Source organism: Vidua macroura, chromosome 3 (assembly GCF_024509145.1).
Source record: "Vidua macroura isolate BioBank_ID:100142 chromosome 3, ASM2450914v1, whole genome shotgun sequence".
Lineage (NCBI taxonomy): Eukaryota > Metazoa > Chordata > Aves > Passeriformes > Viduidae > Vidua > Vidua macroura.
In genome coordinates, this window is record NC_071573.1 from 25,943,947 (window position 1) to 25,955,068 (window position 11,122).

The 11,122-nt window shown below is 42.0% G+C and overlaps 1 protein-coding gene across 1 annotated transcript in view; it reads right to left on the reverse strand.

The window, feature by feature from the left end:
- RPS6KC1 (ribosomal protein S6 kinase C1) overlaps nucleotides 1-9,447 on the reverse strand; it is an 85,602-nt gene extending 76,155 nt beyond the window's left edge. The window contains exons 1-3 of the mRNA XM_053974115.1: nucleotides 9,343-9,447; nucleotides 4,616-4,651; nucleotides 182-302 (exon numbers count right to left, since the gene is read on the reverse strand). Of these exons, the coding sequence (XP_053830090.1) occupies nucleotides 182-302; nucleotides 4,616-4,651; nucleotides 9,343-9,447 (262 nt within the window). The remainder of the gene's footprint in view (nucleotides 1-181; nucleotides 303-4,615; nucleotides 4,652-9,342) is intronic.
- Between the last annotated feature and the right edge of the window lie 1,675 nt (nucleotides 9,448-11,122).

An 11,122-nucleotide genomic window follows, 5' to 3' on the forward strand; every position in this document is an offset into this window, starting at 1 on the left:
AGGACATAAACTCTTATACATTACAAAAATAAATAAAAGCATCAAGTTATGATACCAGCACACCTACAAGCTGAGTAGAAAAAGCACAAGGAAAATTTTTCATGCAGCTACAAAACAAGATGTATTTATAGATATTGAGTTATCAAAGAATTTCAGCAGGTCAGGAAGAAATTATGCTTACCAAACACTATTGCTTTGGCAAAAGGTGGGAAGAGCTCTGTGTGTCTGCATAGGTTTTTATGAATTTGCCAAAGATCTTTGTGCAGTTTCTTAAAGTCACTGTATCTCTTCCAAACGACTATCTGAAGCAGAGAAACCAGAGAAGAGTATTAGTGAGGTTCATTGCTCATATTATATCACATCACAAATCCAGTGGGTTAATCACATCAGACCACCAAATCCAGCAAATTTGTTTAAAAAAAAAATATAGAGTCTGAACTGCCAACAGTAACAAGCATAAAAAAAAGGTCATTATCTGTCCCCAACCCACATTTTGGCTAACAACACTACAGTGCATGGAGAAAAACTGAGTAAAAGTTGAAAGGAGGGCAAAGGCAGAGCTGTTTCAGTCATTCTGAGATCCAGACCTACACAGAGAGCCAGTAAGAGAGGAAAAAATGCTGAATGTTGCACTATCCAACAGCACACTGTGCCTGGTGCAGCTGCAGGTGTGGGGAAGAGACACAACAGCAAAAGAGAAAACCAGGGAAGAGAAATCCCAAAACAAGCAAGGGATTTTTAAGGCAATACATTAAGCACCAAGGACTAGAAAACAGCTTCTAAGTTGTGAATGTAAAGTGTTGATTATATGTAAATGCAAGCCCTCGTCTTAAATGTCTTTTTGTAATAACACCAAAAAAAAAAATGTTCCTTTTGTAATCTAGACAAAAAACTCCATCTTAGGAATATAAAGATGTTATTGCTTCATTACACCAGCTATTCCTGATCCATTCTTTCCAGAATGTAGTCATCTCCCAGTCAGGTATCTACCTTACCCTTCTTCCATCCCATTCTTTCCATTCAAGAAAGGAGGAGAACCCAGTAGGAAAATCAAACTAATGAAAGAAGTAAACTATGAAATTTACACGTGACTGCTACTGGATTTGTTATCAGGATGAAAAGATATTAACAAAGATTTTTTTTATATCCTGACCTCATTTTTGGCCAGACTCACTAAGCCATCACAATAAACCTCAACACTAATGTAAAGTGATTAAAGCAGAACAGAGGGAAAAAAACAAGGAGAGTGCATGCATTCAGTTGATTCCACAGTTGCACCAGTCAAATGTCTCAATTAACTTAATACAACAAACACAACTTTAAATATTCCATGTATTTCTGAATGATTTACCAGGTTGCCTTCTCATATTTGAAAAAGCTGAGTTTTTTTTTTTCAAGCAAACCAGATTTAAAGCTAAGCAAAAGGTTTAGACTTAGAGCATTTTTATGGTATATTTTTTTTTTAATACTGCAATCAGAGGCCTTCTAATTTTCAGCAGATGCAAGTCCTACCTACAGAACGATGTAGATACAAGTTAAGAGGATTGTCAACAGTGGATATGCAAAGCTTTAGTGTGGCAACACTCTACCCACCTTAATTTCAGCTATACTGGAACCATCAGTCCTGATTCAGACCCACTTATTGGCACACATTTTCATGACTTTATTACAGCCGGTATTCAGTGAAGTGTAACACACAAGTGAGGAATCTCAAGAAGGCAAACTAGTCATTTTGCTATCAGAAATAATAATTTTTCAATGTTATACTTTTATCTAATCCAATAGCCAGAGAGTGCATGATTAGCACTTCTTGAGCAGTGTGCATATAGAACACAAAATTGCTTAAGATGGTGAATTCTTTAAACATTAAGTTACTGTATTGTCAGTACTTGGAGACAACATGAAAAGCTGACAGAAAATAAGAGCATGGGATTTCATTCCACTAAAAAAGCATCATTTTTCACTGCTACAAGTGATCACTCAATAGTCAAGAGGAAAAAAATAAATATCCTTAAGTAACTTGCATAGCAAAAGCAGTAAAGGTTATCCTAAACCTTTCAGAAGCTCATGGAAAACATGCCTTTGCTAACTTTGCTGGGCCACATGCATGCAAAGTTCCCACTCTAACATCCTCATTAGAAATTAGATTTGGAGGAAGGACACATTGTACTTTAAAGCCCAACGAAGCACAGCAAGTGTATCATAAAACATATGTTAGACTCGTAACGCAATAAGGTGCTTGTCATGGCGAGAGCCAGTAGATCTCTATTAACACATGCACCTCATCTGTTCCACAATGAATAAGCCTTTCTCCCAAATGAAAAAGAAAAATAACCCACAGGACTACCTTAGACGCAATTGCCTTACACACCACATTCCCACCATCAGTCTCCAGGAGCAAGGACATTAAAGTTAGGTCTGGCCTTTCTGTATCTACCGTCCTCACACAAAACTTCACATTGATCTATTTTATTCTTTCAAGAGGGAAGCCCTTACAAGGTTCTCCTCCTTCCTGCCCCAACAACAACAAGCTGGGATTACACTGAGTTCTAACTGGCTGCAGTGGGACAAGTGCTGTAGTCAAGATTTGTATCCCAAAGGGCAGCCAAAAGATGTGACAGAAAACTGGCAAGTGGAGTTGAGGTCACAGCACACAGCCTTACAAGCAGCTGAAAATATGTAAAGAATGTATTAACATCACAGCAGCGGCATTAAGAGACACCTGGAGGAGGAGGCAGGCACAGCTAAGTGGTCCTACATGGATGTGGGAAGCAGGTTGCATGAGACGCATCCTAAAGCCATGAGGTGGTTTTGTGCACAGAATTTCCCATTCAATTACTCATTGAGCATTCTGAAAAACTGAGGTAAATTTATTTTCAGTGGGAGCAGGTTAAGGGCATATTCTTTTTCTTCCAAAGGCTGCCCACAGTTCTTTTTCTTACTGTAAGAGGCCATGTAACAGAAAAGTTCTCAAGGTATGAGGGTTTCTGACTACAATTCCCCCTTATGTCAACTACCATTTAGGATATTCCTTGTAATAACCAACTGTTTTCAGATAATGCTTATAACAGATTCATCCTGCACCTAACATGCTATCACATGCAGAATAATTAATATGGTAAAATGCAGGGTGGAAAAGGGCAACTATTAACAAGTTCATCTCATATTTATGTCCTCTTATTGTCTAGAGCACGTGAAACTGCATGGGTAACCTATAGCTACAAATCAAAGCAACAGCTAAAAGATAGGTTTTTGCTATTGTGTCAAAACTACTTAACACATATTCATGCAATACTCTAGCTGAAAGACACTTACAATATATTTTTCTGATGAATGGACTCATCAACAGCTCTTATAAAGTGCTTTTTCCTCACAAATGAAGATTAAGGTAATGGCAGAATGTGCTCATGGATAGGTTCAATTCAGGAGTCTCCCTGGAAAAGGTGAACATCAAGCTACAAACTACAGTAATACACTTCTAAACTAGATCCATGATCATCTCTCATTCTGATAGGTTATTTTAATCTCCTAGAGATTTAAAAAAATGCAAAAAGTACAAATGCTCATGCTTGCCTGATTCTCAAGATTTCAAAGAAGGACGCAGTAAAGGGGTGTTAGATGTATTAGCCAATTCTCACCTCTGCCAAGCCACTAATCAGTAACTCTTTGTTTGACCACACAGAGATGCAATGAATTCAGTTATGAGCTCTTCTTTCATCAACTGTGCAGGTTGTCCTCAGCTGTAGTAAGAGACTGCACCAGAAAAGGAACATATGCATGTGTTGCACGATGTTTGAGAAGCCATAAGGTTGTGCTTTTGAGGGAAGATTTTGCAGGTACATAATATAATAATAACCATGTCAAGTCATTAGTCCAGAAAAAAAAAAATCAAGGGGGGGAAAAAAATTCTTAATTAAAAAGAATCCACAATGCACACACACGGTGTATTCTTCTCTCTCAATAAATGACTCCTGTGACAGATTTTTGAGGTATTTAAGAGGCACAAGAATAGTGCAGACCCTTATTCATAGACTCTTCAGAAGAGGCAAAGAACAAGCAATTTTAAAGTTTTGTCAAAGTATATCACGGGAATATACTAAAGGAGCCTCAGAGAGATAGGCATAATATATATTACTTGCAGCCATATATAGCTCCTAGACTCCTCCATTCTCCCTCTTCACTAACAGACAGTAATGGTGTAGGCTTTTCAGTGAAGCATTGGTTAAAGAGGAAAAGAGTACCTACAGCTGAGACCTAAGACTTGAACTGTGGACTGATCTCTAATTTTACCAGCAGGAGTTAAGTAACCATCAATTTGCCAATTCCATCCCCGAGAAAAGAGCTTGTAAAGTTATCAAAGCAGTTTTGTCATCAAAAGGCACTTTAGTCCCTAAGACTTTGTTTCAAGTCACCATTCATCACTGAGGAATGAAATGCATCATGTTACAATAGCTACTGTTTTTAACCATGAAAGCTAAAGACAAATGGAAACATACAAAAATTGTTGGCTCAATTACAAGGACAAAACACACAGAAACTGATAAAATTACATCAAAGATGCTTCAATAGGCATAGTGTGATTCATAAAGACATTTGCACAAGTTTAAACTGTTACCTCCTGGACATCCTCTGGATTTTTTCTTGAAACAATCTGAAAGGCAAAACAAAAATGAAACCATGTAAGTCCTTGGATTTTCAGTTTGGAAGTTAAAGAGTAATATACAATGATTTGTTGCTGAAGAGAAAAGTCTGGGAAAAGGCAAACAGCTGCATGGTCCTGTGTACTCAGGAAGTTTTGATTTAGTTTTAGAGAAGTCGAATATCCAAAGACAACTCAGTGAGGGATTTCAACAGCAGTCGTGGTCACACATAAAGACAGTCGTACATTCTAGGCAGAATGGCACAAAAGGCATCTCTCAAAACAAAGCTACATTGAGTACATCTCCTATCATCTTTCCAGCCTCTTCCTATTAATTCATATTAGGGCCACATTACTCCCAATAAGAAGAGCTCACTAAGGCTACTTGGCTTAATATAAGCTGCAAACAACCTCACTGAGAATGTGAGGATTTGTATTTAGTAAAACAGTATTTCCACTTTACTTACAATCACCAGAGCGCAGACACGTCTGACTATCCTTGCGTATTTGTTGCTCCTTAAAAAACTCTTGGCCTAATTAATTATAAATGACTTTGTCCAGGGGAAAATTGCAGTGAAAATCAGGCTTGGCTGCACACAATAAAGAAGCCTGTATTTTGTCAAGATTTTTTTTTTCCTTTAAATAAATACCAATCACAAAAGCCTTTGTAATCCAAGTTTTGTACTGGTCTTATGAAGAGCAGTAAGAGCATATCCCCACAGACATACAAACCAAACAGACACATCTTTAATTCATAACTGCAATTATCATCTGCAAGTCAGTATATCCTTCATTTTAAGAGCCAAAGCTGTTTAACAAAATAATTAGTCTATTGTTAGCTAAGGCAAAATAGGGCTTTCTTAATGCAACTGGGACTGTCCTCAGCGACACACCCCAGAATAATTGATGCCCTGAAGAGGTGATGCATATAAGGAAGCGCAGGGAGCCCCCAGCACTTGCACCCCAGAGACTCACACACTGTCCCGCCGCTCCGCAAGCGCCACGCAGCTGCTGCTCCGAGATGGAAGCCACCGAATCCACACTTTCCTCTTGCTAAGTGACAAAAGCATACCTCTTACATCTCCCACAAACTTAGCCCTCTTCCTCACTTCCATTTTGCAAGAATCCTTGCCAAAGCCTCCCAGATTTTGTACCATCCGTTTACTACAGCCCAGCCACTCATCTCTCACACATTTTGGAGAAGATGGAAAAGAGAAGCGTTTCCTTCTCTAGCAATCTCCCAAAAGACCTGAAACGTTTTCCCTCACAGCTCCATGTTCTCTTTCTCACCTTGCACACCAAAGTCCTCTTCTTCCAGCGTAGTCTACATTGATAAAACCCTTCTCAACTTTTCCTCACTCTTGAGTAATCTAACATTTGGCAACTTTACCAAATGTTAACCTCAGTGGCTGTTGCTCTTTCATTCACTACCAGGCAGTTTATAAATACAATTGGTGAAATAATCCTAACCTCCTTTTCTAATAGCTGGCTTACTTGATGCAAGGAGTCTGTAGAGCTGGGGGAAGAAAATATCACAGGCATGGCTACACACCACAAAGAACACCAAAGGGCAGACACCAACTGCTTTGCTTTGCAGTTCACCTTTAGTTAAAGCCTTGCAACAGTTTTGGCAGCTAGGTAAGTTACCAGATGGGCAGAAGGAGACCCAGAGAGATGAGTAATTACCCAGCCAGTTAGTAAGAATCTGGAATAAAACCCAGAGTCCCTGTTTCACACTTGTTCTTATGTTACACCGCCTTCTATATCTCCCAGCCATGCCAACTTTAAGTCAGTATGTAATAATTTATGTGTTGTCCTACTTTGTTCTTCATATCCTTTTCTGAAGGTCAATCTCACAAGAGGTCTGCCCCTTCCTCCCAATCTATAGTCAACCTAGAGACTTGGCAAAGATGACCCAACCCCCTAAATTTTCCATTTACTTTTTTTAATCCTTCCCCAAGGATCAATGCAGTCAATTCCTTCTGCCAATCTGTAACACAAGCAACTATAACCTATTTTCAAAAATATCATTAGGATACCCACCAATGAGCTAAGCAATGTGTAATTACTGCACTAGACTCTGAAAACAGAGATCCTACAAGGATCTTCAACGTCGAGAAAAGTACTTCAGATTATCCCATTCTTTATCTGACATGCAGATATCCAACATAACTCATTAGAATTTTAATTATCATTAATAACTGTAATCTTCCAAATTCTCTAAACTTTTATTAGTGCCCTATACTTTCAGGTACTGCTAAAGAACACTCCTCATATCATAACTTGCTAATATATATTTGTTTCTTTGCATTTGGAAACGGGTATTAAAAAGCCAATATTCATTTAACCTTGTTTGCATTTACAATTATGTTACAGTTTACGAGTAAATAAAATATATATTCCCTGCTATACAAACAAAACTTAAAAGAAAAAAGCTGCAATAATGATAGACCCCCTTAGGACTCAGAAGAGACTGCATGGGTAGTTATGCCTTGGGCCAGATGTTTAGGACACACTAAACAAGTGCTTTCTTATCCATGATTATTTATCTACATTACATTGCAACAGAAAGTTCCTTTAATTTAATTTCACAAAGGATTCACTCACATACTGCACTAAGGAACCACAAATCTCCACTAACACATACTGACTACCCTAGGTCCCAGCCAGAATGATATTCAACACAATGGGAAGGTCCACCTCACTTTTTTTCCTGGCGGACCCCCAAAGTTGCTGAGCTGATGCTCAACAAATACAGCTGGAGTGCTGTGATATCAACCATGGAGCCAGATCACCACAGGAACAGGAGGGAGGAATCGGAGGAAAGAAACAGAAAGGGTACTTGATATGTACACTAAATCCTTTTTAAATCATTTCATTCAATTTCCCAAATCCTCATTTCAAGTACTGTACAACAGATTACCAGACAGAGCCCTGTTGAAACAAAAGTTATTTATATTTCAGCACTTGGGAGTCCAAAGCATCCTTTACTGAAAAAAAAAAAGAAATAATTTTTCACTTTGAGAATTTTAGCTATCAAAACACTGTAAAGAATTAATGATGTCTGGTTAGGTCAGTTGAATTTGGACAGCTCACAGACTGGTCAGCTCCTTGCTCTGTGCTAAATCAAGCACACCACCTGATTCTGCACTGCATTGCTTGGAAAGGCACCAGAGCACCCACAGTTTGTGGGACAAGGAGAGAAAATAAATCCCTAACTAGTCAGCCACAACTTGATTTTGAACAATTCTGCAGAAACCAAAACATCACAGAGAAATTTAACTGGCTGTAGCCAATAAGAACAAAGCACCAGAACAAAATAAGCAGCAGAAGTGTTGGCTCATTCCTGTTAGTCCTTATTTCACTGACACAACTTTTTAGTACACACACACACACACTTGGGCCATCAAGAGCAACTGCAGAAAGATGTGATGGTACTGTTTTCCTCTCTGCATCTATTTCAGGAAAGGCTTTTTAAATTACAACACCATAGGAAAAAGCAACTCTTTTTCCTCTTCACAAATACTAAGCTGTATTGGACTAAAAAGAACAGTTTAAACATATTTGTGTTTGGTGAACTTGGAGAGATAGATAAATAGATAGATAGATAGACAGATAGATAGAGAGATAGATAGATAGAGAGATAGATAGATAGATAGATAGAGAGATGACCAAAACCAATTTTTTAAATTTTTCATTTTACAAGTCATACAAACTGATCATAGGCTAACAAGCCCTGACATTACAATCTGTATATATATACATAATGTTGTATTCTTTGAATTAAGAGGAGGGTGCTTATAAGCATACCTTGCTCTCACAGGCAGGATGTCTATAGCTGCAGTAACTACGAGATCACGGGTCATTTAAAGAAACTCTGTCATTCTGTGACACCTTCTGATGCTCTCAATATACCCACCACACCTGTGAGCTAAACTGCCACTCCCCTTGAACCTATCTCCACGTATTGACTTACTCGCCTTTCTTTTTTGGTTTAATAGGAAAGTGGAAGAGAAAAGAAAGCAAGGAATTTCCCTAAGAGAACAGCCGGAGCTTTCATCAAAGCCAGCACCACAGCAGCTCTCCCAACATTTGCAGCAGCTTTCCTGCTTCCCGTGCTAGGCCTGAGTGACCCAGAGCGCTCTGCCCACACGGTCTGGCCCCTCCCGGGCACGCTCAGCCTCCATGGGCGGCTCAGGCAGCTCCGCGCTGCCGGCGTGGGCGAGCGGAGCCCCCGCGCTCCGCTCCCTCCCGGCTCCTCCCGAGCGCGCTGCTGCGCTGCGGGGCTGCCAGGAACGCTGGGCAATCCCACCGCAACCTACCCACGACATCTGGGGCGGAAGAACGGGGGGAAAAGAGAAGGAGCTGTTTGTTGTTAAGCTACTCTCGCATGCCCTGCAACGCACAGCAAGGAAATCGAGAGTTAATTGCAAAGCGCGTTGTAATGAGGCCATTACAACGTTGCGAGGCTACAAGTTTGCAGGAGGCGACCGGGGCTCGGCTCAGGAGGGGCCGCCGTGCTCCACCTACCCTCCCTCCCTCTCTCCCACCCGTGTTCCGCACAGGGGCTTCCACGTCGCGGCCGGGCACGACAGCCGCGGCTGCTGTTCCGCACCCAGCGGCGGCTTTACAGCCCGAATGCGGGGCAGGCCGGGCGCGGGGAGCCGCGGGGGCGAGGGGCTGGGCGGCGGCCGCCGACTCACCCGCGCCGTGACCTTGTAGACGGTGTGGCCGCGGGGGTGGCGGCGCGGCTCCGTCACGGTGTAGAAGCGGGCCAGGTCGGCGCCGCGCTCCCGCGGGCTCAGCATCCTGCTGCTGCCCCCGCCGCGCCGCCCGCCCGGCCGGCACAGGCGGAAGCGGCGCCCGGGAACGCCCCGCCCCGCCCGGGCGGTGCCGGGGGCCCGGCCCGGGGAGCCCCGCCCGGCCGCTGCGGGATGCTCGGGTGCGCGGATGCCCGGCTCGCCGTCTTTCGCCGAGCCTGACAGTCCGCGCCGCAGGGATGAGGCCGAGGTGTCACGGCCCAAACGTGGCAGGCACAGCCCGGCGGCGGCGTGGCCCCGTTCCAGGTGCTCTGCAAGAGCACGGCCGTGGGGGATTTACACTTGGCGGGGACTGACCGCCGAGCCCCTCGCTCACACAGGCGCCCGTGGCCTCTACAAATCCGTAATAAGCCCCTGGTACGACGCTCCCAGCGTCTGCCGTGGGCTATTTTAGGCTATGCTGCCCTAAATCTATAGGCCTGTAACGCAGAAATGACTCACGGATTTTAAAGAGGAACGCTACCAGAAAGGCAAGTTTGATGGTTATCGAGTCACCATGTTTTGTGTGTTGTGTCTCCTCCAGGTTCTCCAGGCTGCACCTGGACTTCTCCCTGCGGATGGGCTCTCGTGCATGCACAGGTCTGCAGAACACTTTGGTGTTAGGAAACCCTCCAGGGTTTGAGGGGCATTGCTTCAGTTCTAAGGAGCGTAACTTTGTGCCGCAGGACCTTGTCCTTTATAAGATTACCTTCAATTTCTTTTCTGTAGTGCTCAGATATGATCTCACACCTCATATTATATTAACTGTTTCGATTTTTTTTTTTAATCACTGTGCTTTCATTCATTTAACTGCAGATGTTAAAAAACAGCTTTTCCTTACCAGGTTATTAATATGTCTGCTCTCATGCAGGTTTTTGACATAAAGTATTTAACAATACTTAACCACGTGTCTTTGTGAAAGAGAAGAGTCTCTTGTACTGAAGTTCATAGTAAGCACGTGCTTCTCCTTTGAGGAACATTTTCTTAAGGAAGAGGGAAGAAAGAGGACATTGGTTGTTAGCAGCTCACTTGTCACTCTCCCTTATCCTCTGAGAGGGGAAGAACATGTCTTTTACATCTTGTGCTGGTACATAGAACTTCACGGAAGTTCTATAAGTTATCAAAAGTTTGCAAATTCAAGTACTTGGGGAGAGAGTCAGTGAGTAACTAAAGAGACAAACAGGATTAGGAAATGCATGGAGCTGAAAACAGCAAGAGGCAGGGAGAGTGTTCATTTGAAGTTTGCCCAGCCCCTGCACATTTCTAGGCATCTGCTGCTAACAACGTTTAGAAAGCAGGCAACTGAGCTCAGTGGACCATTGATCTGAGCCACCGTGGCTGTTCTTATGTGCAGTGTAATCAATCAAAGCATCCCTCAGTGAGTCAGTAGCCTCCATTCACTAGGGAGTTTCAAAAGTGCAAATGACTCATAAAATAATTTGGCTTCTACTTACAAAGCAGAACTTGAAAATACTTAATTCTGCAGAATATCTTTTCACATGGTATAGCCAACACAAAGTAGTAATTAGATGGGAATAAAAACCCCACAATTAAGTGTTACTGGCGTATTAAGACTTTTCTAGGTCAAGGCAAGAAAATCTAGCAGTACTGAGATGAGAAACAATTTGCATCATATTAATAGGTTACTATTTTTCTTCTGTTTTGTCTAATACACAACTTCCAT